The sequence below is a fragment of the Camellia sinensis genome, chromosome 3, assembly GCF_055761805.1.
Source record: "Camellia sinensis isolate YWXY chromosome 3, ASM5576180v1, whole genome shotgun sequence".
NCBI lineage: Eukaryota > Viridiplantae > Streptophyta > Magnoliopsida > Ericales > Theaceae > Camellia > Camellia sinensis.
In genome coordinates this window covers 34,330,755-34,358,736 of record NC_138963.1, presented here as the reverse complement: position 1 = coordinate 34,358,736, position 27,982 = coordinate 34,330,755, and the positions used below count along the sequence as shown (strand labels likewise).

The 27,982-nt window shown below is 36.6% G+C and overlaps 1 protein-coding gene and 1 pseudogene across 1 annotated transcript; one reads left to right on the top strand and one right to left on the bottom strand.

The window, feature by feature from the left end:
* Positions 1–2,133: 2,133 nt before the first annotated feature.
* Positions 2,134–4,587, bottom strand: LOC114274127 (protein FAR1-RELATED SEQUENCE 1-like). The gene is made up of 3 exons (XM_028215993.2): positions 3,688–4,587; positions 3,526–3,591; positions 2,134–2,181 (listed from the first exon to the last, which is right to left on the bottom strand). Exons 1-3 carry the CDS (start codon positions 4,585–4,587, stop codon positions 2,134–2,136), a joined length of 1,014 nt encoding a protein of 337 aa, XP_028071794.2.
* Positions 4,588–7,784: 3,197 nt separating this feature from the next.
* On the top strand, positions 7,785–27,768 carry LOC114274121 (cytochrome P450 76A2-like; annotated as a pseudogene).
* Positions 27,769–27,982: the final 214 nt, after the last annotated feature.

The following is a 27,982-nucleotide window of genomic DNA, read 5'->3' as shown; positions in this document are numbered from 1 at the left end:
TGTTCCTGAACTTCATTAAATGTTCCTATGTTAAATCATTTCAAAATTAATTCAATGAATAATTCAATGTTGTGTGTGTGAAAAACATATTGAACTCTGTTATCTTAATTTAACAGATTGAACAGAGTTCTGTGAAAAATTAATTCAAGATTAACATGTTAACCAAATTAATTCAAGATTGAGTTTTGTTATGAAGATTAACCTGGTTAATTCAACATATCAAGATTGAACTCTGTTATCAAAATTAATTCAAGATTAACATTTAACAGATTGAATAGAGTTCTATGAAAAATTAATTCAAGATTAACATGTTAACCAAAATTAATTCAAGATTGACCTCTGTTATGAAGATTAACCTGGTTAATTCAGCATATCAAGATTGAACTATGTTATCAAAATTAATTCAAGATTAACCTGATAAGAGAGTTCAATCTTGAACGCATCTGTCTCTATTTTTAACAGATTCAACTGTGCAATCAAGATTGAACTCTTTAAACAAATCCGTTATGAAGATTGAACTCCAACATCATCTTCTACTAATAATAGGAAGATTAAAAAAAATGGAAGAAGAGCTTGGTAGGTAGTTGAATCATCATCTTCTACTAATATGTAGTTGAATTTGTTGGTAGGTAGTTGAATCATCATCTTATAGTAATAGGTAGTTGAATCATCATCTTCTACTAATAGGTAGAACAGCTTGGAAGATAAAAAAAAAACAAGGAAGAACATCATCTTCTACTAATAGGTAGTTGAATCTGTTGGTACTTTTTTTTGCAGATAAAAAAATGGCTTCATCTTCTACTAATAATAGGAACATAATATTAAAGCCAAGATTATGTAATTGTGAAAGAACAACTTCTATGCATATTGTACGAACCAATGAGAATGGGAATGAAGGATGTGTGTTTTTTGTTTGCCCAACAAAATATGTAAGTATCTGTTATATAAATTAATCTTTTACTTCATTTGTCATCTATTCATTAATTGATTCTTGTGCATTGTAGAGCATGAACGAACACTGCAATTACTTCAGGTTCGGAGATGATGATGACGACGACGTTACCTTCACAATCCGTGCCAATGCTGGACCTCAGACATATTCAAGAACAGAAGAAATTAATGATCTAAGGAAAAGGCTTTGTGAGGTGGACAATGCAGTTCATGAGCATGACAGAAGGCTTTAAAGAATGGAAAAGATTTTGAAGGCAATGACTTATGTCATTGTATTTTGTGTATTTTTTTACTTTATCATGTAAATGAATCAGTTGTTAGGTTTTCGACAATGTTATGAATGTAATCAGTACTTCTTTTGTATTTTATTTTGTATTTTGTAATCAATATTGCCTACCATCTTTATTTTGTATTTTATTTTATTTTGTATTTTGGAATGAATATGAATGTATTTTATTTTACTTTATCTTGTTATGAATGTGATTTGGATATCAATGTTTATAGATTCTGAAATCTGTTGGCTTGAATGAGAAGCATTGAGAGACTAATAGAGAGTTATTGATGATGGCTTAAATGAGAAGTGTACACACAGGTTTGAACAAATTCACACAGGTTTTACTCATGAGATGCATAAACACAGGTTTGAACAAATTCACACAGGTTTCACTCATGAGATGCATCTGTCTCTATTGTTTTGGGTCTGTTTGAACACAGGTTTCACTCATGATATACAGGTCTCTATTATTTTGGGTCTGTTTGAACAAATTCACACAGGTCTGTTTGAACAGGTTTCACTCACACAGGTTTGAACAAATTTACACAAATTCACACAGGTTTGAACGAATTCACATAGGTTTCACTCATGAGATGTATCTGTCTCCATTTTTTTGGGTTTGTTTGAACACAAGTTTCACTCATGATATACAGGTTTCTATTGTTTTGAGTCTGTTTGAACAAATTCACATAGGTCTGTTTGAACAGGTTTCACTCACACAGGTTTGAACAAATTTACACAAATTCACACAGGTTTCACTCATGAGATGCATCTGTCTCCATTTTTTTGGGTCTGTTTGAACACAGGTTTACAGGTCTTTTTTAACAGGTTTCAGTCATATAGGTTTGAACAAATTCACACAGTGTAATTAAACTTGTTCAATTGAACCTGTCTAGTGAACAAACAGACTAGCAAGAAATTTTAAGACCAGCAACAAAATAGACCAGTAATTGAACCTGTGTATTGAACAAATTTTAACAACACAGTCCAATTGAACACAGTCTAATTTAACCTGTCTAATTGAACCAAACAGACATTGATCAAATGAGACATTGAACACAGTCTATTACATTATCACCCATAAAATAAAATTATGAACCTGTCTACTATTTTTTTGAGGAAACATTACATATCGTTCATGATTAACCAAACATTACATATTAATCAAAGAAGGCCGCAATGTCAGAATTATGGGTGCAACTTGGGCGGGGCTTAACCCGAGCAACCCGAGCCCAGCCCGAATTTTTTTAGGGCTTGAACAAAATATTTTCAAATTCGATACGGGCTTGGGCAGAAATTCAGAAGCCCGAATTAAATTTGGACGGGCTTGGGCAAAGATGTCAAACAACCCGAAGCCCGAATTATACATATATAGATATATAAAAATATTAAATATAAATATAAATTATTAGTCATTACATGATATTAAAGTAATTTATGTTATTAAATCATATTGAATATATATTATATATACAAATAACATAAAATCTTACTTTTTTCCTTTTTATTTTCACTCATAAATTATTAGGACTACTATAGTGGCATTTCTCTTATATTATATAAATTATTTGTTTTGATGGTATTAATGATTTTCTATAATAAAAAAATAAAAATAAAAAAACTGAAATTCATTTACAATTCGGGCAACTCGGACAACTCGGGCAATTCTGGTTTAGCTCGGGTCGGGCTTGGGCAGACAACCTCGAGTTACAATTCGGGCTTGGGCAGGCTTGGGCAAGTCAAAGCACAACTTGGGCTGGGCTTGGACAACCTCTCAACCCGATCGAACCCGCCCGAGTTGCACCCCTAGTCAGAATTGATACAAGTTTAACAAATCACAAATTACATATCGTCCACGATTAACCAAAAACACAAAGGGCCACACAATGGCCAACAATTACTAGTGCAAAACTAAAAATAAAATGGGGCATTTGGATCTAATATTGTTGGTACTGTAGAACTTTGACTGCTTATATTGTTGACCATTCTTGATTTTCTTCCAATATTGTCCGACGGTTCCATTGTGCAAACCCGTGCTTATAAAAACAAAGTACATATTACAAATTGCTTTAAAAAAATATTGACCAATACATTCATCATTACAAATGTGTACTCATATATTGAACACGTACCAGTACAGATATGTTGTCTTCTGTGCCCACCATAGAAGGAAAATAGTAAGCTTGATCGTGCGGTTTCTTATGATTATATAGTAAGACAATATTATTAATAATTTGAAGCATTAACATAAACCCCAACAACAAGCAAAGAGCAATATTTTAAGTACATTCAACATATACCGGTACATACAGACTATCTTGGGTGCCAACCATAGAAGGAAAATAGTAAGCTTGATCTTCCGGCACCTATCATGAAATAGTAACACAATTTCATTACTAATTGTAACCATTCAACTATAAATCCACAAAATGCTTACGAAACAACCTATGCCAAGTATTTACCTGTGCGGGAGTAGTCTTCTTGTTCTTTCTCTTCAACCGATTAACTATTTGATCAACCTTGCTAACCTCCTGCTTCATACATGGACGGCCTCTTCGGCGAACAACCAAAGGACTGAGTACCTTGCTAGTGTTGCTTGCTTTTGTAGTATTCAAACGTGGCGAACTTTTCGGCGATGTATAAGAAGGTGGTACAATACTAGTAGAAGGTGGTACAGTACTAGTACATGGCACATTACTCGCAGTACCCGATTCAATAGTTTTCACTCGATCCTTGATTTCTCGCAAGCCAAGTTGAATCACTTTGTGTTTACCATCGTCATTTGTGGCAAGTTCTAGGATCTTATCTAACGTCTTGTGATACAAATCATGTAACTTTGGATTTATAGCAGCCCCGAAATTAGTATATGTGGTTGGAATGCATGTATACCCTCTTTCCAAATCTTTTCTCCATCTCGAGACAATGTATTTATTTGGAACCTCATATATAGACCTCTCAATGAACACACTAAGTGAATGGGCACACATAATACCTCTAAACTCAAACAACCGATACATACATTGGAGCTCACATTCAGTTGAATTACAGTACACAATAAATTCTACTTTCTTCATACCCTCACCCAAAAGAATGGCCTCCCTCACATGATAGGTACAAATTGATCCCTCATCTTTTGCAAGATTCGGACGACAGTACACTAGACACTTCATTTCTGCTTGAACTTCTTTAAATTTTGCATTTGTGTACGCTACACGAAATTGCTTCTCAAAATGATACACCATTAGGCAATCATACAATTGGTTACGAGATTTGAAATCTGTTTTTGTTTCCTTTTCCACCTTACTTCTCAAGGCATTGTCATATTGCTCAACAAATTGCTTTAAGGTAGTCTTCGAGTTCATTGCAAAATGCCGTGAGTCAGTAGGATTCAAATCATGAGTGTGCTCAAGCACAACTGTGGTTAACTTATATCTGCCATCGTTTTGTAGACTAGCTCTGACCCTTGCTTTACAATCAATTTTTGATGACAAAGATAGTTCCAAGGGATTTATTTCTGATCTTTTTGTTTTGAACCTCGCCCGAGTACATTCAATTCCAAAATACTTCACTTTCCTATCACTTGTTAGATTTTGTGATCTAAAAGCTATAGCAAATCCACAGTGTTTCGCATATTTTGCATAAAATGCATACACTTCTTATTTTGAGCTAAAATACATCCCCTTCTTGGGTTCTTCAACTTCACCATTTTCGTTAATATAAAGATTGTTATCCTGTTTTTTAACTTCCTCACTCTCATTCAATGAATATTGTTTGAATCAATATTCATTGTAGTTTCAAAGTTAAATACAATAGACATTGTTAGCTGCAATTTCAAAAGAGGCAAGTAGAATGAATTTTAATTTGCATTTGCATTTGCATTTGAAACAAAGGGTCAAGTAAGGACAGCCATGCCATGGATGAGTAGCCACATCTCAATATGCTAATTTTTTACATTCATCTTAACAATAATCTTATAACAATGTTAATATCAGCTCAGTGAGTAAATATGATTACTAATACTAATATCAGCTCAAAGTGCAGAATTTGATGCCAAAAAAATATGATTACTAATACATATGATGAAATTTGAGATGTCAAAAATGAGGTACAGTTTAATTTGGGTCTACTCAACCAAAAATGAGATACAATTCTACCCATCTCATTGATCCCACATATCTAACCCTCTTTTTACATTGCAGTGATATCAGTCTTTTGGAACTGTCCATTAATTTCACCAATTTGGCTAACTTTTTCTTTCAACCATTTTAATCTCACTTTATAAAGCTTCCCATTTTACATTTGATCAATAAATGAAAGTTGACAGAACACAAAATCATGCTAAGGAGCCCCCAACATTCCATGGTTTAAATTCATATTTTATTATTGATGAATAAACCAAGAACAAACAGCAGTAGTGATTTGCACACAAGCTTCGTCCAAGAATTCATATTTTATTATTGATGAATATTTTAGTTTAGCTACCAGCCATGGCAGCAACAATCACAGAGCAATGGAAGAGGAATGACACAAGGGGAAATAAAACGCCAAGAGGAAATACCTTATCCACAACTTAGTGAATAGTCCGATTTGCACACAAGCTTCGTCCTCTCCCACTCCGATCAAACAGCAGTAGCGGCGCCACAAAGAGACAGTTCCGCTAGGTTACGAATGGACTGGTTCGAAGTCAGTGGAGACTCCGATTGCTCTGCGGCATACAAACTTTCTCCTCTCCTACATCGATCAAACAGCAGTAGCAACCAGACGGCTCCACTAGGTTACGATGACACGGTGCTTAGCTTTCTCTCTACACGGTGCTCTGCTCTGTTTGTTTATTTTTTTTATTTTTTGTTTTTGAAATCAAAACAATTGTGGGTGTATCTCGCGTAGCAGAGCAGCCCATTTATCAATTCAAGCTACTCTCGAGCCTCGCCTTTCGACCTACGGAGCGGAGTCATAATTTTTTAAAGCTGTAACCAAACAACACACTCAAACTAAGGGATAGAATTAAACTTCAACAAATCTGCCAAACAGAGCAACTTTTGAGTTAGAGCTATAAAAGGGCAATAAAAGAAGCAAAAAAAAAATTCATAATTACTCTCCTATAATTTTTAAAACTATCGCTAATAAATGCATTTTTAAAAACAAAATAATATTGTTCCGAAAGATTTATTTTTTTTAAATGAAAATTTTGATGCCCAAAATGATAATTTATCACTAAATGTCTAATTTTGTCACTGAAAATACAATAATAACACTTTTAACAACTAAAATATTATCCTTCAAAAATGATTTTACCCCTAAATTTTTATCTGCTATTTTTTTAAAGGGACAAACCATATAGGAATGAAAAGTGTAATTAAACTATATATATATAAAAAAAAATTAGTTCATCTTATATAAACACGAACAATGCTACCGACCCCCAGTGACGTGGTGCGGCCTCATTAGCTGAAAACAAAAAAAAAAAAATAATAATTTTTTTTTCGCCCAATCAGGGCCTTACACGCACGACCCCCAGCACCCCCACTGGGGTCAGAGGCATTTTCCATATAAACACAATGTATGTTCGGAGCCGTCATATGTTTGGAATACATTTTTTTTTTAGTACTTAGTGATTTTTTTTAAAAATTATGTTAAAATTTCTAAAATGTTTAAAGATATTTTTTTTTAAATTTATTTTTAAATTTATTTATTAAAAATTTAAAAAGTTGTTTTTAAATTATTTTTTTTTATTTTTAGCGATTTTTTTTTAAAATTGAAGACGAATTATAAAAGTAAAAAAAATAATATGTTTTTGAAACGTTATTCCACACCTTGGTTTGAGTGTGATGTTTGGTTAGAATTTTCAAAATTTGATTTCACAACCATTTTTGAAAACATGTCTACTCGGTCATCCTTTCGGATGTCCCCCTGGTCATCCGACCAGTTGACTGGAACAGTATTTTTTTTTTTGACACCTATTATTTTTATATTTTAAATAAAAAAATATTTTCGGAATAGTTTTTTAAATTTTTATGAGCTTTTGAATAGAATTTTAGATTATGTATTTGGTTATAAGTTATAAGTTTTTGAATCAATCAAAAATTCCAAACTCAATTCAAAACTCATAACCAAATAAATTTTTCACACTCAAATCATAAATTTAAAACTCATAAACTTAAAATACAATTCTATTTTGAAATTATAATTTTAAAACTCTACCAAACAGTACCTAACTTTTTCTTAATTTTGTTGTCCTTTCTAAACTTTTTTTAAAATTTTTAATTATGATCGAGTATAATCCAAAAGTGAATAATTTTTGAAAAGCTCCGTAAAAATTTTAAAAATAAAAGAAAAATCAACAAAAAAATTACAGTACATGAATTAACGTTTAAAATTATTATTTGTTAAGTCAATTTTGAATTTTAAAATATGTGTTTTAAGTGTTTTCTATATCAAAAAAAGATATACTGGTGTAATTATTTTTAAAATAAGCATAACTTTTGAGTCACAGCTATAAAAGGGCAACAAAAGAAGCAAGAAAAGAAAGAGCTAACTTGGTACTTCAAATATCGAAGCCATGGAGTGGAGTTGGAGCTTGCTTCCCTATTCCATCATCATTTCATCCACCACCTTCCTCCTCCTCCTCCTCCACTTTCTCCGCCGCCAAAAACCGATCTCTGGCAGGCTACCACCACCGGGACCACCAGGGTGGCCGGTATTCGGTAACATGTTTGATTTCGGGACAACGCCACACAGAACGGTAGCCGAACTTAAAAAAAAGTACGGCCCAGTCGTATGGATCCGACTAGGTTCCGTAAACACCATGGTAATCCTCACCGCCAACGCCGCCACGGAGCTTTTCAAAAACCACGACCAGTCCTTCGCAGACCGACACCCCCCCCACTGTCTTGGGGTCGCACAACTTCATCCAAGGGTCCTTTGCCTTCGCTCCTTACAGCGCGTATTGGCGCGTGATGAAGCGACTAATTAACATGGAAATCAAGGTCGCTAATAAGATGAATGAAACAGCACCCACCAGGCGAAAATCTGTCGACGACATGTTGTCGTGGATAGACAAAGAAGCGGGGAAATTGCATGGGAAACGAGCAATCATGGTTGCTCATTTCGTGTTCCACGCGTCCGCTAACATGGTGGGAAACCTTATGGTTTCCAGGGACGTGGCAGGTCCGGTGTCAGAAATGGGGTTGGAGTTTTTATCAGCCATGATGGAGGTACTGAAGTTGATTCATGAACCAAACATGGCTGACTTATTTCCATGGTTCAGATGGCTCGACCCACAAGGTCTAAGGAGGAAGATGGACCATGAGCTTGGGAAGATCTTGGCAATGATTTCTGGGTTCGTGAAGGAGAGGATGAAAGAGCGGCGAGAAGGAGGAGAGAGGAGGAAGGACCTCTTGGAAGTGTTGCTGGACTTTGAGGGGACTGGAGGAAAGGATGAACCAGATAAATTATCAGAGCATCAGATCAGCGGAGTCATAGTGGTAATCAACTATATATATATATACATATTTGCGATAACCGAGCCCAACGAAACTAACAGTTGACTATTTGATTGGTTTGAAAGTTTTAACGAATTTTCAAATTTATTTAAATTTAATTTATTAAACTTTTAAATCAATCTTAAATTAATTTTTGGTGGAGCCAAGTTCAACTAGTTTGGAATTTTTATATAATTTTAAACTTATCAAATCAAATTGAACAAATAATTAATTGTTTCAAGATTGATTTAAAATTTTTACTGAGTTTCAAAATATGTTCAAACTTAACTTGCTTACCTAATGAACTAGGCCCAAACGAGATTTTAACGAGCTGAACACAAATTGAGCTTGAACTATTTGGTTCGTTTATCACCCCTATATATTTCAAACCTTCATCCCATTAGAAAATTGTATCGATAGTCCTTACATTTTATCAATTATATCATTTTGGTCTTTGTACTTTCAATTGGTTCAGTTTTAATTCTTAATTTAAGATTTTGCATTCATTTGGCCTAATTCATAACAATGCTAGGATTTTTGACGAAAAATAATTAATGAGTTGATTGATGTTAAATCACTTAATTGATTAAATTTATAATTTTTTACTGAAAAATACAACGCATGCCGCTTATATATGCATTTTTCATAATAAAAAAAAAATGGTAACAATTGAAATCAACTGGACCAATTAATTTGAGACAGTAAAAAAATTCAAGATCAAAATCGAGCTAATTTAAATTATAGAAACAAAAATCACACAATAGTTAAAGTATAGAGAATATCTATATAATTTGCCCATCAATAACTCTATAAACACAAAAATCAATCACGAAACTGAATTCAAAATGAAGAAAACAATCTTTTAAATTGATTTTCACTTTTATATCTTGTAAAATTATATTTATTGTTGTATTCTATATTTAATTTTTATACTTCTAACTTAGGAATGGTAGCGGAGCAGGTTTGGCATTTCCTGCCTCATCCCATATCATATCGGGACAGGATAAATTGGCAATGTCGGAGGCGGGGCAGGGGCGTAGTGAGGGCAGGTTAATTTCGTAGTGTTAAAATAGAAAAACTTATAAAAATTAAAGGTAATATGATATGCTATAGATAATAATTTATAATTAATGAAAATTAAAAGATATAATGGTTTCGTTTGGGAAGTTGACTATTTTAGTATGCTATTTTAATTTTTGACTATTTTAATAAGTTAAAATATTTGTATTTAAAAAAAATATTGAATTTTTTTATAATTAAATGTGATGTTTGTAAGAGAAAAGTGAAATGATTATGGGTTTACTGTAATCTTTTGTCTTATTAACTATTTTAACATATTTTTTCTTTTTATAAATTTTAACTTAAAAAGTCCAAAAAATTATTTCCCCAAACACCCATAATATGATAAATAAGTGAGTGACAATGAATATTGAGTATAATATTTTAATATTTAAACCTAATTATGTTGAAAAAAATATATTCTATATTACATATATAAATATATTTAAAACGGCACGGAAAACAAAATTCGTTCTTACCTCACTTCCTCATCATCATGGTGGAAAAAACCCACACGACGCATGGCAAGAGCGGCAACGGAGCAGGGGGAGAAAAAATGCTATCCCTATTCGTAACACTTATCCATTCTATAATCCCTAGTATTATTATTATGTTTTCCATTTGAAAATTGATTCATCATGATGATCAATTAATAGACTCACAAGATGGTTGAATTCAGGTGACAAATAAACTGTTAAGACTCCAAATGAGAAAAAAAATCAAGTACATATTTCCGGGTCATGAATAAGATAATGTGTGATAAAATTAAAAATTAAGCATCAAAAATTAAATATTAAATTTTTTAAATTAAAAATTATTTGATCAAAATTTAAGGGTTCGCTTGGTTTGTATTTCTGAAAAATTTTTGGGAAATTTTCTCTACAAATAAGTTTTTAAAAGTAATCAAACCAAACAAATTTTTTCAAAAAAATTTCTCAAAACTTGTAGACCAAACAAGTTTTCCAAACAAATCTCTCTCTCACACACATCAAATCAATCACTTTTTTCAAAACTCTCTCTCAAAATAAATTTCCAAAACATCTTTTGAAAAAAACCAAACCAAATAACTTTTCATACTTTTTATCTTTAAAACACATCTCTCAAACACAAACCAAACATACCCTAAGGGTTTGTATGTTTGCCCGCACGAGTGGAGAGATTAGAGTATGTGTCATGTTGGGGGGGGGGGGGTGTTAGGTCAGTATTCTCTTGGTGTAGAAATCCTACATCATGGTTAAAAACTATTTTATCCCTTAGTCTAAACGGTTACAATAATGAAAGAAGGTTAATTATGAAATTTCATAGATTTAATCCTCATCAATTAATACCACCATAATACTATACAAACAAATACATTTTATCTTATATTTTTAACTTAATACTACCATATTATTAATTTCCTCATTCAATCCTAATGTACTTACTCATAATTTCATTCAACCAATCTGTCAAACAAACGTAGCCTAAGTACTCAACTAAAATAGGTTGTTTGATATGCACAAGGTCAAGTTTAAAATTTATTTTCAAATTCTTTCTTTTTAAGTTTAATATTGTGGAGGTGAAGGTGGAGCTAGAGCTGGACCTGGAGGCTGTGGCGATGGCATCAATGGTGGTGGAGGTAGAGAGATAGTGGTTGTGGTGATGGTGAAATGGCAATGTAGTGGAGGTAAAAGTAGTTGACGGCGATAGAGTAATGACAATGGTAATTGTGATAGTTGAATAATGATAGTAGTTATGGCAACTGTGATAAAGAATGTGAGGGGCGGGGGGGGGGGGGGGTTAGGTCAGTATTCTCTTGGTGTAGAAATCCTACATCATGGGTAAAAACTATTTTATCCCTTAGTCTAAACGGTTACAATAATGAAAGAAGGTTAATTATGAAATTTCATAGATTTAATCCTCATCAATTAATACCACCATAATACTATACAAACAAATATATTTTATCTTATATTTTATATTATTAATTTCCTCATTCAATCCTAATGTACTTACTCATAATTTCATTCAACCTAATCTGTCAAACAAACATAGCCTAAGTACTCAACTAAAATAGGTTGTTTGATATGCACAAGGTCAAGTTTAAAATTTATTTTCAAATTCTTTCTTTTTAAGTTTAATATTGTGGAGGTGAAGGTGGAGCTAGAGCTGGACCTGGAGGCTGTGGCGATGGCATCAGTGGTGGTGGAGGTAGAGAGATAGTGGTTGTGGTGATGGTGAAATGGCAATGTAGTGGAGGTAAAAGTAGTTGACGGCGATAGAGTAATGACAATGGTGATTGTGATAGTTGAATAATGATAGTAGTTATGGCAACTGTGATAAAGAATGTGAAGTTAAAGTGTTACAGTAATTGTTGAAGTGGTGGTGGAGAAGTGGTTGTACTAGTAGTAGAAATAATGGTGGTGGTGTAGTACTAGCAATGAAATGACAATAGTTCTTATGGCAATGAGAACAATAGTATTGAGGTTGTGGTAGTGGTGGCAGTGGTGATTGCGACAACAATGGTAGGATAATTGTGGTAGTGGTGGTGATGGTGGCAATGAGGTTATAGTGGTGCATGACATTTATGCATAAGTATTTATCAATTCAATTAAAATTAAATAGGTTTCGTATCATTTAAAATTTTCATAACTTTTAGTCTATTTATGAAGTGTTTTTGAGTTTCCTTATTGCGTCCTACGAACAAAAATGTTGTCCATTTACAGAAATTCGACATTTGATTTTGTGATTAGATTTTGTATTTATGTTTATAGCAAATTTGCTTGATGCAATGAGCATCACTAACTGAACTAAGTGATGCAGGAAATGTTTATAGCCGGCACAGAAACAACTAGCAGCACCATTGAATGTGCAATGGCAGAGCTTCTACGCAACCCAGAAATCATGATCAAGGCTAAAGTCGAGCTCAATAATGTCGTTGGACAAAACAAGAAAATGGAAGAGAGCGACATCGATCATCTGCAATACTTGCAAGCAGTGGTGAAAGAAACGCTACGTTTACACCCTCCAGCTCCATCTCTAATCCCTCGAAAGGCCATTCACGATACAAATTTTATGGGTTATCACATACCCAAAAACACACAAGTTGTGATCAACGCTTGGGCAATTGGAAGAGACCCAAATTATTGGGATGAGCCTATGTCTTTCAAGCCTGAGAGATTCATAGGCTCGAAAATTGATTATAAGGGTCAACATTATGAGTTTTTACCATTTGGCGCTGGCCGACGAATGTGTATAGGTGTTCCATTAGGTCACCGAATGTTGCATTTTCTTTTGGGCTCGTTGCTTCATGAATTTGATTGGGAGCTTGAATGTCGTGTTAATGGAGAGACCATGGACATGAGAGATAGGATTGAACCAGTACTAGCAAAATTGCAATCATTAGAAGTGGTACCTAAAAGGTGTAGGAAAATTGACTAGTCTGGCCGAGAAAAAATTATCTTATTAGTCTCACATATAATATACTTCTTGTGATTTTTAATAATGGAAGGTTACATGAACTTCCCCTGGTTGGTAGTCCTTGTGCTTCATTAAAAATTCAGACATTCGACGTTCCACACTTTTTCGAGTCTTTTTCTTTGTATTTGTTTTGGGTTTTTTCTTATGGGCTTGTTAAGTCTCTTGTTATGTTATATGTCAATGGTACTTATGTATTGTTGGACTTATATAATAAAATAATATTCTGTCCACATTCGTGTAACTTTCATCATATTTGTAAATTATCTATGAGGCTGAGGCATCATGAACAATATTTTCAAATGAAAAATAGAATTCTTGGTTGAAGAGTTCCAATTGTTGTGCATTACATGTACTTATTTTCAAAGATTTTCCATGTACCATAAACAGTTGAATTCCTAGACGTATAATTGAATTCATTCTGGTTGCAAATGTCGTGTGTTATAAAATGAACAGATTTTAAATCCCTCTCAAGATCTGTTTCTGCTTAGAGTACTATCAACTTCAACAACACTTTGAAAAATTAACTAGAAAGTTATATCAATGGACAACATTAATTATGGAATGGTCATTAATTTTAAATTTACACGGTATACTTTACTTCCCGGATAATTCCAATTTTTTTTTGAAAAAATTATTAAACAGTTGGACAAAAAAAATGAAATTACAAAACATGATTGCACCCTCACAATGCTTGAGTTGCACCCTAGCACAAGAAAAATTGCACCCTCCATGTTTTGTTAATTTTCTTTTATTCTACACTCTGAATTATAATTTTTCCAAAAAATTTCACCAACACGCATCATCAAGAGATCAACCATTATCGATTGGTGAATAGTTTAATGTCTCATTGTCTCTGAGATCATATAGGTACATCCCAAGACTATCTTCAATTTTAATATATATATATATATATATATGAGAACCAATTATACACGTTGTTGCTGTAATTTACCTTTTTTGTTAATTTTATTTTTGCCATTTCAATTTTATCAATTTTGTCTTTTAAACTTTTATATACTATGTCAGTTTAGTCCAATAATAATATTCATTAATAAATTTGACAGAAATTAAGGCCAAAATGGTCCATTTAAAAGGAAATAGATCATTTCAAAATAAACGTCAACCCCTCAATCACTTTAAGGATCATAAATGAACTATTTTGATTTTTAATTTTAGTCTAGACATGTTATCAATTAGACTAAATTGGCACAATATAAAAAAATTAAGAGTAAAATATTAGACTAAATTGACACAATACAAAAATTTTAACAGTAAAAACGATGCAATTAAAATTTTGAGAATCAAATTGACAAAAAAAATAAAGTATAGAGACTATAAATATAATTTAGCCTATAAATAATGTCAAAGACACAAAAATTAAATTAAAGAACCAAAGACACACTTTCAAATTATGTTAGAAAGACACACTTTCAAATTATGTTAGAGATTTTTTTTTTTTTTTTTTTTTTGTTTTTAGTGCCACAATTTTTCGTCGGACAAATTACACTCTTAGTTCTTGTACTTGTCTGTTGCGTCATTTTGGCATCCACAGGTCTAATTGATTCTAAAATTTAAAATTTATGTCAATTTAGTTTAATCTGTTAGGTTCCTTTATTGTCAAATCCTCGTACAAATTTTGTTTTGAATGAGTTGTAATTTTTCCTTATTTTTTGTCTTTCCCGCTCGCGCGGGACCATTGGTGCTCGAGCGTAACATGGGATGTCTTAGTAGTTGGTCATGTCTGTAAACATACTGAGAAGTGTGATTTCGCGCTCGAGCGTGTGTTCTAGCGCTCGAGCAGAAACTTGTTTTGTCACACGCGTAGTTTACTGAAGTCGCTTGAGCGCGTCTGTCCTACGCTCGAGCGGAGATCGCGAACTCTATTTTCCTACATATATCTGTTTAGGCTGATTTTAGGGTTCACTTTTCCTAGATCTTGTTTAAGAGTCTTAGGGTTTTGTTTGAGGTTTCTTCTGAAAGACTTGTTGAGTTTTCCTTGATGATTTGAGAGAGTTCTAAACTTATGATCTAAGATACATACATCAAGGAGTTTGTTACTTTATATTCAAGAGTGTTGTCTTCGGTGGATTCCGAAGATTCAAACGTGGAGTTTCAAAGGAATTTGATTCTGTACGTAGTCGTTGATTCGACAAGCGAAGTTGTGGATTCAACTTTAGAGTAATTAGTTCTGAGACGAAGGCTTGGTGAAAGAGTTACAGAAGGTTTGAAGACAAATTGACTGAGTTGGGTAATTTGTGTGTTATCTTTGTAATCTTTCTTTCTTCAGAAGTGGATTGATTAGTGGCGTTTCGCCCGTGGTTTTTCATTACAATTGAAGGTTCTTCAATTGTGATTTTTTCACGTTAAAATCGTTTGTGTCGATTTATTGTCTATTCCGAAAACAAAAATCTAAATCACTTTCGTCGGTGCTTGATGATTTAGATTGTGTGTTTTGAATAATTGGGAATTAGAATATTTTAATCTTTATCTAATCACGAATCACTTAGGATATTCAATTGGAATCAGAGCAGGTCACTCTTTGTTTTTATCAAAACTATAAGAGTGTGATTTTGTGTGACTAGTAATATGGATTCTATTCATGAAGGTAACTCGACCCATAGACCTCCTTTACTCGATGGTATAAACTATTCTTATTGGAAAGCTCGTATGAGAGTGTTTTTTAAAATCCATCGATGAGAAAGTTTGGTACTGCGTGATCTATGGGTGGAGTGAACCTATTGTCACCATTGATGGTGTTGATATTCCTAAACCCCTTGATAATGGGACACAACTGATTACCAAAACTCGAGTTGGAACAGTAAGGCTCTCAATTCCCTGTTTTGCTCCATCACACCTGAAGAGTTTCGTTGTATCTGCACGTGCGAGGTAGCAAAAGAGGCTTGGGACATTCTTGAAACGATTCACGAAGGTACTACTTCTGTCAAAAGGTCAAAACTTCAACGTCTCACCTCCGCCTTTGAAACCCTTTTTATGCGCGATGATAAGACGTTTGATGATTTCTATGCAAAACTTAGTGATATCGTGAATTCCTGTTTCACACTAGGTGAGAAAATCCCTGAAGCTAAAGTTGTTTGAAAAATTTTGAGGTCTTTACCCGAGAGGTTCCAATCAAAAGTGACAGCCATTGAAGAGGCTCAGAATGTTGATACCCTCAAGCTTGATCAGTTGTTTGGAAACCTGCAGACTTATGAAGCCCACCAGATTTCAAAGAAAAACAAAAAGATAGTGTGGCTTTCACTAGTGCTCATGAGACTGCAAAAACTCCGGAGATTGAATTTGATTTAGAGTCTGAGATGACGGCTATGTTTACTAAACAGTTTAAAAAAAATTGAAGAAAAAGAAGCCTAATTTCAGAGACCCTATTTCAAAAGACAAGAGTAATGAAAAACCCAAAACTTTTTCACCAAAACTTGCTCCAAAAACTAAAAAGAAGATTGTAAAGGGGCTAGGGGTCAAGTGCTATGAATGTCAAGGGTTTGGTCATATTGCCCTTGAATGCCCTTCGAAAAAGAGTCGAAAGAAAGTCTACACTATGACTTGGGATGATGAAAGCGGGTCGAAGTAAGAACCCGAAGAACCTGAATCCGGTGAAGACGGGGATAGTGCTTTCATGGCATTTTGGCCCACTTTCACTCAAACTCTTCCAAAGCCAGTGGAATTAGCTCTTGTTCAGAACCTGCATCATACTCCCACTTTTGATGGGAGTAACTACCTGTATTGGAAGATCAAAATGAGGGCGTTTTTGAGAACTTTTGACCCAAAAGGCTGGCAAGTTATTGAAGAAGATACAGAAAGTGCTGACAATCCGAGCAATCAGAGAGCCCTGATTACTATTCGTGGAGCAATTTCTGATGAAAAACAGCAACGGGTTGCTCATTGCACAAAGGCTAAAGATGCATGGGAAATTCTGAGCCAATTTCGTGAAAGAGGAGTTTCACCTTCACCACCATCACCTTCACCACCATCCAGCAACTTTCCTGCCTTAGTTACTAGATTGGATGAGGTCAAGGAGAATGAAGAGCAAAAAAAGGATGATGAAACATCTGAAGAAAATGATGAGATTAATGGTGATGAACTACAACAAGCTTACGAAAAGCTTTACGAGGAATCTCTGAATTTGTCCAAAATCAATGACAAACTCTCTCTCAAGCTCAAAGCAAGTGAAAGTGAGAATGTCAAGCTAAAAGGAGAACTTGTAGCAACAAAACAGAATGTCATCAAGATCTCAAGTGACAAGCAAGACTTATGTGGAAAACTTCTATCCTGTGAAACTGAAAGGAATGAACTTCTGAAAGTGTATTCCACATATGAAGAGAAGGTTGAAAGCTTTGAGATGCCACAAGTTACATTGGAAGAGATAGTCTGTCAGAAAGATGAAGAACTTCGTATTGCTAGAGCCACAATTGCCATGCGGAACAAAGGTTCCAAATCTCTAGAAGACATCCTCGGGTCTCAACAAATGGGTTGTGGCAAAAGTGGGCTAGGCTATGGTGCGACAGCTCACAAGGGACAGGCCTCTACTTCACATGACCTGAAGACTCAAGCAAAGGGAAAGTTGAAGGTAGACCAGGGTGATCCCTCTCTTCATCTACCTAAAGTTGGTAAGATCAACAAAAGGGAGGTAAAACCTGTTTTTATTTGTCATCGTTGTGGCAGGTATGGCCACATTCGTCCTTATTGCTTTGAATTGTTTGGTAAGGTGTCTCAAAAAGGTAGAACTTCGAAGATTCATGAGGGTGTTCACAATGCCAAGACATTTACTAAGACCACTAGACCTGATTTTGTTAAGACCAAAAAGATTTGGGTGAGAAAAGATGATTTGACTTGTTTAGTTGTTCACACTGCTCTCAAAGCACGTGACTCACACATGTGGTATCTTGATAGTGGGTGCTCTCGTCACATGTCCGGTAACAAATCCTACTTCACCTCCCTTGAAAAATATGAAGGAGGAATTGTTACCTTTGGAGATGGCGGCACTTCTAGAGTCATTGGTAAGGGCTCTATAAGTGTTGCTGGTCTTCCCAAGCTTGAAAATGCCTTACTTGTTGATGGTCTTAAAGCAAATCTTTTGAGCATTAGTCAAATGTGTGATTCCCATCATGAAGTATTGTTTTCAAAAAATAAATGTGAATTTTTGGATAAAAAGGGAAATACTGTCTTGCATGGGGTTCGCATATCTGATAACTGCTATGGGATTGTTACTACTAATGATCTCACTTGTCACTCTGCCATCATAAGTAACATTGATTTGTGGCATCAAAGATTAGGTCACATGAATTTCAAAGACCTAACTAAGCTAGCCAACAAAGAGCTTGTGAGAGGAGTACCTAAACTGGGTAAGAATCTGAACCATATGTGTGGACCATGTCAACTTGGAAAGCAGACCCGTGCCCCTCATAAAAAGGTGAACAGCTTTACAACCAAACGTCCTCTTGAATTGGTTCACATGGATTTAATGGGTCCTACTCGCACTGAAAGCATTGGAGGTAAAAGATATATTTTTTTAACTGTTGATGATTTTACTCGATTTTCGTGGGTAAATTTCTTAAGGGAAAAATCTGATATGTTTGATGCTTTCCAGACTTTAGTCCTTTAAATCCAAAATGAACAGGGTGTTTCCATTGGGCGTATGTAGACACCCCATTTTTGACCGTCCTCAAGACTTGGACGTCACCGTTCGAACACTCGGTGATCATCCTTGTTTGTGTTCGTCTTGAGTTCCTGGAGGTTTCGGCTACGCGCCTTACCTCAGGATCTCTCGACTCGACTGTTTTGTGTTTGGTTTTGTACCAAACACTTGTGTTTTTGCTTTGGAGGGCAGGGAATGGCTTGTTGGCCATCCCCATCCTCCACCGACCATGGCTTGAGGCCACCGGCTGTGTTTTGTTGCCATCGGCCAAATGTTTGGCCGACCGACACTCTAGATGGTCGACCGGCCATCTATTTTGGTCAAATTGCATTTTTGGCTGGCCGACCACTGTTCATCTGCTTTTGTAGATATTTTTATGCCAGCTGTGCTAGCTGGCATACACTTTGCTCTCCTCCATACACGTGTATGGAGGGATCTCCCTTTTGACTAGCTTGTTTGGAAAGCTTTACAAGAGGGATTGTCTATAAGAGGGAGCCTCTTCTCCCTCCATTAGGGTTACAACATTTTTCCAGAGGGCTCTGATATTAGGGTTAGGGTTTGCATATCTCCTATCTCTATATCGCTCTCTCTTTTGTGCATAAGTGTGTGTTTGGTCTTATTATTGCACAAAAACACCCACCATTACACCTTACCTTGGCTACTGAGGTGCTAGGGAGCTGTTCTTGAAGTTCTTGACTGGTTTTGAGCTCAAAGAACCAGCTGGAGCATTGTTTGTGAAGGAGGTCTACAAGGGTAAGAACTTCACCCTTTATTCTCCATTTTTGCATAGCTTTTTAACCTATCTTGCAATTGTTTTTATACTTTGTGTATAACTAATAAAAGTCTTGTTTTTACTTGCTTAAAATAGTTGTTTAAGGGTGTTTTGTTTTTTGGGGTTGTTTGACCCCTCTTAGGGCTTGTTTGGCCCCATTTTTGTGCTATTTTGGTGAGCTCCGGGACTACTTTGTTTGGGCCTCCTCACTACTGAAATCTTGAGGGATTTCAGTGGTGAGGATGGTGGTTTAAGGTCCTAAGAAGGAGAGGGCCACCCCCTCTCCTTGTTGTCTTCAAAATGTGCCATTTAAGCCTCATGTGTGAGCACCATTTTTGAACTCATGTTGGCCATGTTTCAGTAGGTATTTGGTAGTATTTTGCCATGTTTTACCTCTTTTTTTACTTGGTTTAGGTACACCATGCTTTCTTAGCATACATGTCTTGTAATGCCATGAATTGCCTTAACATGCCTTGTGCTTTGAGCCTTGTTTCTAGCATGCTTTTGGCTTAGCTTTGTGAAGCTTTTATGCTTGTTTTAGCATTCTAAAGGTCCTTTTTTTGGTCATTTGGGTTGTCTATGCTTTTCTTTGTATAGCTACCATGTAACCTCTCTTGTATGCCTTAAGCATTGACCCCTCTAGCATGCCATCCTTGCATCATTTCAGTGGTTCGGAACCACTTGTCATGTCATTTCAGTCCTCATGATATGCTCGTATGCTTGCATTTGATGCCCCTTTCATGCTTTAAAAGGTTGGTGTTTCTTGCTCCATGTTTGTGCCATTGTGTATGCCTCTAGGATTATATCATTTAGATGCCATCTAAGTGGTTTTTGGGGCTTACTTTTGCATGATTTAGGACTGTTTTAGTTCATTTTGGTCATTTACTTCATATGTCATATGGCCATGGTTTAAGTCCTTGGGCTTGGTGGCATGCCTAGCTTGCATTGTAGATTGGTTTGGCACCTTCTCTAACATGACTTTCAGAGCTTATAATGCATGTCATTTGTCCATGTTTGCATCCTCTTAAGTTTGCTTGAGAGCTGTTTCTATATGCCTGAGTGTTGGTCCTTGTGTGCATGCATGTTTGCATGCCATTTTGCCTTCATTCTTGAACATATTGGCCACTGTTTTGGGCTTAGTATAGAGCTGTCCAAATTAGTTTAAGTCCATAGTTCGCATGTTGTTGCATGCTCACCTTGTATGTTGTTGCATACTTGTGTGTTGTCACGTGTTTAGGTTGTCTAACATATTTGCTCCATGTGTTGTGGCATGATTGAATGAAGTCACATGCTTGCTTGCATGCTTGAACATCCCCATTGTATTTGGCATACTTATTGGTTAGCATGATCGTCACATGCCTTGTATGCTTGTTCGCATTGCTCATGTTGCATACTAGCTCATACGTCTAGGTTGCATTGCATTGACATGCATGCTTAGCCTCTTGAATTGAGTATGATAGAGGTTGAGCCCCTTGCTTGTTTATGTGCATTTCATTTGAAATCAAAGTGCATAACTTGGTTTCTTGGGCCATCACGCATCGAAATGCGCAATTGGTGGTCCGAGAACTGAGAACCATGTCCCTTTGAGTCATAAACATGATAAGGGATGTGTTGGTGCACACATTTGCTTGGAATGCATTGCCATGCCTTGTTTTGCCCTCTGCTGCTGTCAAAACAGGATTCTACAGTGCCGACCGACCAACAAGTGGTTGCCGATAGCTTAACTAGTGGCCGGTGATCATTTCCTTTCGCCGGTGACCATTTCCCTTGGCCGGTGGTATCCCACAGGGTACATAGAGTACACCTTGGGAATTTTGCAATGATCAGAGAAGGAAAACAGTGTGGACAGAGGCAACTTGTGTATGGCAGTGGACTTCCGAGCGGAGCCGAGCACGCATTGCATTCGGCCCTTTTCCCGAGGCTGTTTACTGTTTTATTAGATTAGTTAATTTGCTTAACTAGTTTAATTGGTCTGTAATATTTAATTAGCTTGTAGGTTAGTTAAATCTGTATTATTCTTTCGGTCCCTCCGAGCGAGGGTAGATTTGTAATAAGTGTGGGTGCGTGTGTGCATGTCTTCCAACCCCCACTTCTTTCTCCCTTTTACTTACCTGCTTTGATGGTTAATACTAGGACATATTTAATTTAGCATCCTTATGCTATGCATGCGTGCATCATTCATCAATATTGCATGCATCGGGCTCAGCGCATCATACTAACTGCATGGTATTTCAAATCTAAACTTGAATGTGTGCATCAAATGGTCGCATTTCACATGCCATCCTAGGATTAGCCGAGCCTATCCCAATTGCATTCTGTATGCGTTGAATTAGGCACTTAACATGGACTTGGATCATACATTGATTGCTAACGAGTTCTTTGTTTTGGCTTGGAGTACACTGTAAGTATTTTGTGCTTTAGCATCTCGCACGAGTGTGAATGTTAACATGACAGCATGCTTACCATGTGGCTAGATGCTTATGTGATATGAACTGCCTAAATGCCTGTGGGTGAAGGTTGGATTGCTTGAGTTGGAACAACTCATCAAAATCCGTGTTTTAGCCTACTCGCGAGTAGCAAATTTCAAAATATTTTCCAAACAAACGGCTATGCGATGCTTTGTTCCAAATTAGGTGATCTAGTCTATACTTGTTTTGCTGTGCGCATCACATAGTAATTCTAGCTAATTCATCGGAATAAGAACACATAACGTTTTCAAAATTGGATATCATGGTTAGTAGAGGCCGATCTTCGGATCGGGCGAGAGGGGGTGCTCATAGCTGACCTTCCCCAATCGTACCCAAGTTCCCGAGCCGAGGCAACTTTGGTAATGACGGACACGTGGCCTTAGGCAAACGAGTCAGGGTTTTCTAAATTCCCCTATAAAAAAATATTTAGGTGGCGACTCTGTATTTGGCAAAGCAGTCCATGTTTGGCACTTCTTTTTTAAAAATCCGTTTTCTCAAAACGATTTGCCGGATTTGGACTCTTTGGTTCAGACTAAGAACCGTAACACAAAAGGGAGTCCGAACTGTGGTGGCATAAAGCCTGAGGGCGCGTCCACAGCGTATCATAAGAATCCGAACTGATCATGGTCGTGAATTTGATAATAGTTCGTTTTCGGATTTTTGTGATAAGCATGAATTTTCTGCACCTATTACTCCACAACAAAATGGAGTGGTTGAGAGGAAGAACATAGTTATTCAAGAAATGGCTAGGGTCATGCTCCTTCATAAAAGACTTCCTTCAAAGATTTGGGCTGAAGCCCTAAATACTGCTGTTTATGTCATAAATCGCATGTATTTAAGGCCCGGCACTTTACAAACTCCATATGAATTGTGGAAGGGTTTAAAACCTAATGTAAAATACTTCAAAACTTTTGGGAGTAAGTGTTACATCTTCAAAGATAGAGAGCCTTTAGGAAAATTTGACTCCCGAAGTGATGAAGGTATTTTTCTAGGGTATTCAACCACCGGTAGGGTTTTTCGAGTCTATAACCTGCGAACTTCTTCTTTAATGGAATCAATCAATGTGGTTATAGATGACACAGGTTCACCTATTTCAGCAACAAATGAGGATGACAATGGTGAGTCTCCAATCTTCGATGCTGAACCACAAAGTCAAAGAGAAGCTGAGGTCCAATCACAAGAAGTTGTTACAGCATCATCCTCACAGGTAAGTTCAAGTCCAAAGAGTGCTCAGAGGGACATCACTCCTAATGCTTCTATCACCGCAAGTCCTGAGTTCAAACCATCAGCAATGGTGAAACTGAATCATCCAGCTCAACAGGTGATTGGAAATGTATCGGATCGAATGAAAACCCGAAGACAGATTCGGGATGAGGTATCACACATGTGCTATGTTTCATTAATTGAACCTAAGAATTTTAAAGAGCCCTTGCTAGATGATAGTTAGGTCAATGCTATGCATAAAGAATTAGGTCAATTTGAACGTAACAATGTTTGGACTCTAGTTCCCAGACCTAGAGGCATGAATATGATAGGTACCAAGTGGATCTTTAAAAATAAATCTGATAAGAATGGTACTGTGGTTAGGAATAAAGCCAGGTTGGTTGCTCAAGGCTACACACAAGTAGAGGGTGTTGACTATGATGAGACATTTGCCCCAGTTGCACATCTCAAATCTATTCGTATTTTACTTAGTGTTACATGTTTTCTTGGTTTCAAATTGTTTCAAATGGATGTGAAAAGTGCCTTTCTGAATGGGTATTTGAAAGAAGAGGCTTATGTTAAGCAACCAAAAGGGTTTGAGGACCCAAATGTCCAAATCATGTCTACAAGTTAGACAAGGCTTTGTATGCGTTGAAACAAGCCATTCAGGCTTGGTATGATAGACTTACTACCTTTCTTCTTAATAATGATTTTCAAAGGGGTAGTGTGGATAAGACCTTATTTGTGAAACATACTAAGTCTCATATTCTTGTTGCTCGGATTTATGTTGATGATATTGTGTTTGGATCCACTACTGATCATCTTATGAAATATTTTTCAAATTGCATGACACATAAGTTTGAGATGAGCATGATAGGAGAGTTGTCTTATTTTTTGGGTCTTCAAATTAAACAGTCTCCTTCAGGTATGTTTGTTTCTCAGTTTAAGTATGCCAAAAATCTTGTGTCAAAGTTTGGTCTTGAGTCTGCCAAACATGCACGTACTCCCATGAGCACCAGTCTTCACCTCTCCAAAGACTCCTCCGGAATTGATGTAGATCCTACCCTTTATAGGAGTATGATAGGGAGTCTTTTGTATCTCATAGCCAGTCATCCTGATATTTTCTTCAGTATCGGTGTTTGTGCCCGTTACCAAACCAGTCCTAAAGAGTCTCACCTTCTTGCGATCAAACGCATCATCAAATATGTTAATGGGACATTGGGGTATGAGGTTTGGTTTTCTACTGATACTACAACTAAAATTACTGATTTTTCTGATGCCGACTGGGCAAGGTGTGCTGATGATAGGAAAAGTACATCCGGGGGGTGTTTTTACCTTGGGAATAATCTGGTTTCCTGGCATAGTAAAAAGTAAAATGCCATCTCCCTTTCGACTGCTGAGGCTGAGTACATTGCTGCAGGGAGTTGTTATGCACAAATGCTGTGGATGAAGCAAATGCTTCTTGATTATGGGATAGAACAGAACACTCTCACTCTTTTCTGTGATAACACAAATGCCATAAACATTTCAAAAAATCCTGTCCAACACTCTCGCACCAAACACATTGACATTCGTTATCATTTTATTCGAGAGTTAGTAGAATAGGGCCTTGTTGTTCTTGAACATGTACCCACTGAGCATCAAAAAGCTGATATTTTTACAAAACCCTTTGATCTTCTTTGGTTTGAGTTCCTTAGAAAGACCTTGGGTGTCATGCTCGATTACTGGAGTGTTACTTGTTCCATGAGTAGGTGTGAGTGTTTGGCTTTATGTGTGCTTGGATGCTATAATCTGATTGTCATTGAATTCTGTTTTACTTGCCTACATCTTTATATGCACACTACTCATGCTGCTTACAAGATCTCATTGTTCTTTGTTTATAGCTCATTTTGAATGTCGATGCTCATTAACCTCATGATCTCATTCTGAACACATCCTTGAGATAAACTATTGCGGGAGTTTCCGCACAAGTGATCAAAGTTCTCTATGGACCACTAACAGTGTTTCTTGTACTTTTTCAGAGGAATTGACCGATACTAGTATATCATGGGTGATGTTGAGTCTCTTAACCATCTACCATCTGTTTTCACTTCCACAGTTTCTCCCTTAGATCCTTGAAGTCCGGGCATTAGGAAAAGGCTACCTCAGAGGCACCAACCAGGCCATCCTTTTTTATTTCATTCTTCTCTGGTGTGGTTTCCATACTCTTGAGCGTGAATGCCACCAGTGAGTGCCCACAAGAAAGAAAAAGTCTGAAAAAAAATTAAAAGAAAAAGGGGACTAATTGATTGAGGGGGAGCCTCCACATTTACTCAACAAATATCCCGTGATTCCTAGTGGTTTGACTTTTCTCTGTGTTGTTAAGTTACTCTTGGTGGAGATCTAGTCATCCGATCACTACGAGGATTAACACTAGCTCAGTGGCCTCTCAAGGATTGCACACGCACACCTTCATTTTGTGAGCTCTCATGTTGACTTTTGAGTTGTATATTCTCATGTAGCTTATGATCACTGATTATATTGTATCTGCTTTGCTCATGATTTCAAGTGTCATTTTTTCAAAATCGCAAGTTTACAGGTTTCATGATGTGCGGATTATTTCATTTTAGTATCTATTTTGGCTAAATGTGATCATCTACTTGTGTTCCAGGTCTTACTCCTTGTTATTGAGTATAGTGTTGTTTGCTAAAAAAAAAAAAAATGTCTTGTCCCCGCTCGAGCGGACTTTTCCACGCTCGAGCGTGTTTTTGAGCCTTACAGCATTTTTGTCCTTGCTTTACAGTTCTGTGAGGGGTGTTTTTGAGCTCAGGCGTCCTTCTTAGCGCTCGAGCGGGTCTCTGTGTGCTTTGTCTCACGCTCGAGCGTTAATCTTTACGCTCGAGCAGACTGATTTTGTTTAAAACTCCCTCCCTCGACTCTTCAGTTCATTTTTTCCCCTCTTTTTTCAGTCTCTCCTCCCTAGGGCTTGGATCGCGACATCTTTGGGCCTGATTTTGCCTTCCTCATTCCTCTTTCATCGCCGATTCCACCTTGGTAAGCTTTTCCCTCTCCTTCTCTCTGTTTTTTTCTGTACTTTCGGCTCTTGTGGGGGTTGTTTTTCGGGGTTTTTTTATTATTTTGTATTTAGTTTTTTTCTCCCTTACCTCACACACTCTCACCGAGTCTTGCTTTCATCTTAATGGTGGATTTCCTGCATTTTTATGTAGTTTGATGTGTCATTAGCACTAGGGTTCTTCATTGATAATCTCATGTCTTTCATTGTTCTCTCATCTTTCATTCATATGCTTGCTTTGATGAGTCTGCTTCAGATTTGCACTGTTTTGACTACATTATGCTTCAGCTTTCCATTGTACTGTCATTCATCTTATGCTATCATATTAATGCTTATACTCACATTACGCCAGTCTGTCATTGTTTTTATGCTAGTTTTGCTCTCTTTCTAACTCAGTTACTAATGTTTGTTGTGATTTGTTGATTTGGTTTTTGGGATTGTTTAGTTTTGGGTGTTAGTTGTGTTTAGAGTCATCATGTCTGCTCCTAAAAGACGCAAGTCTACAGTGTCGCATCCTGCATTTAATTCTGATAGATTTCCCTCTGCCACACACGCCAAGTTATTCCGTAAGTCATTTGCGGCTAGGACTGTTCACCTCGAACGTAATGTCTAGCCCAATACCTTCGAGTCTATTCCCATCCGTCCGTTGTTTGATCCATTAGGTGGCGATTTGGTTTTGTCTTTCTCTGGTCGTCAAAATCTTGACTGGGTCCGAGAGTTTTTCTATAATATTGAGAATATAGATGACATTGGTCCTTCCTTCACCACCTAGGTTCGGTCTAAGTCCATTTATGTCACTCCTGAGCTTATTAGAGGGCTTCTTGGTATTGACCGAGTGTTTCCAGAACATTATCCTTTTCCGGTCCATCCTACTTGTGATTTTAATGTTGTGGCTGAAGTTTTGTGTGGTGCTCCACGTAATTGGATTAAAGGCACTTTGATTAAACAGTTTGAACTCCTTCCCGAGTTTAGACTGCTTAATCTTATTGTGTGTGCTAATATTATTGTCACCACACACTCTTTTGAAATCAATCAAGAACAGGGGTTCGTTCTTTTCTGTATTGCTCGTCATATGTCCATCGATCTTGCCACCCTCATTATTCATAAGATGATTGGTGTCTTTGGGAACAAGCAATTAGGTCTTCCTTATGGTTGTTTAATCAACCGCCTCTTGTCCCAGCTTGCCATTCCCGTTTTAGAGGATGGTGAGTTTACCTTTCTCTCTCGACCCTTCACCAAAAAGACTGTTTCCCAGAGTCGTGCACACGTCGAGGGGGAGTCTTCTAGGGTTGGTACTTCTACAGGTACAGCTGCTGGACTTGCCGAGGAGGCAGAGTTTGATGCTGCCACAGCTGGTGGTGAGGAGAATGTTGTTCCACCTCGGACTGTTCATGACTAGCTTAGCCATTTCGAGGAGGCTATGACACAGAGGTTGGATTTTGTAGATGGTAGGTTTGATGCCTTTGATGGCAGCCTCGAACAGTTGGAGCAGTCCGCCATCCAGACTACTACTCAGCTGGCTTACATTATTTCTTTGCTTCAGATTTAGCAGCCTCATCCTCCACCTGATGCTTGATCCCTTTGTTTGTTCGAGTGATTTCTTCCTTGTCTCC

Bases quoted from the DNA above. Each gene is read 5' to 3' on its own strand.
- LOC114274127 (XM_028215993.2), bottom strand. From the start codon at position 4,587: ATGAACTCGAAGACTACCTTAAAGCAATTTGTTGAGCAATATGACAAT. The intron at 3,592-3,687 runs GTAAATACTTGG...ATTTCATGATAG, and splicing joins AGAAGACTACTCCCGCACAG to GTGCCGGAAGATCAAGCTTA. The intron at 2,182-3,525 runs GTATATGTTGAA...TTCAATACACAG, and splicing joins AAGATAGTCTGTATGTACCG to GTTCAATTACTGGTCTATTT.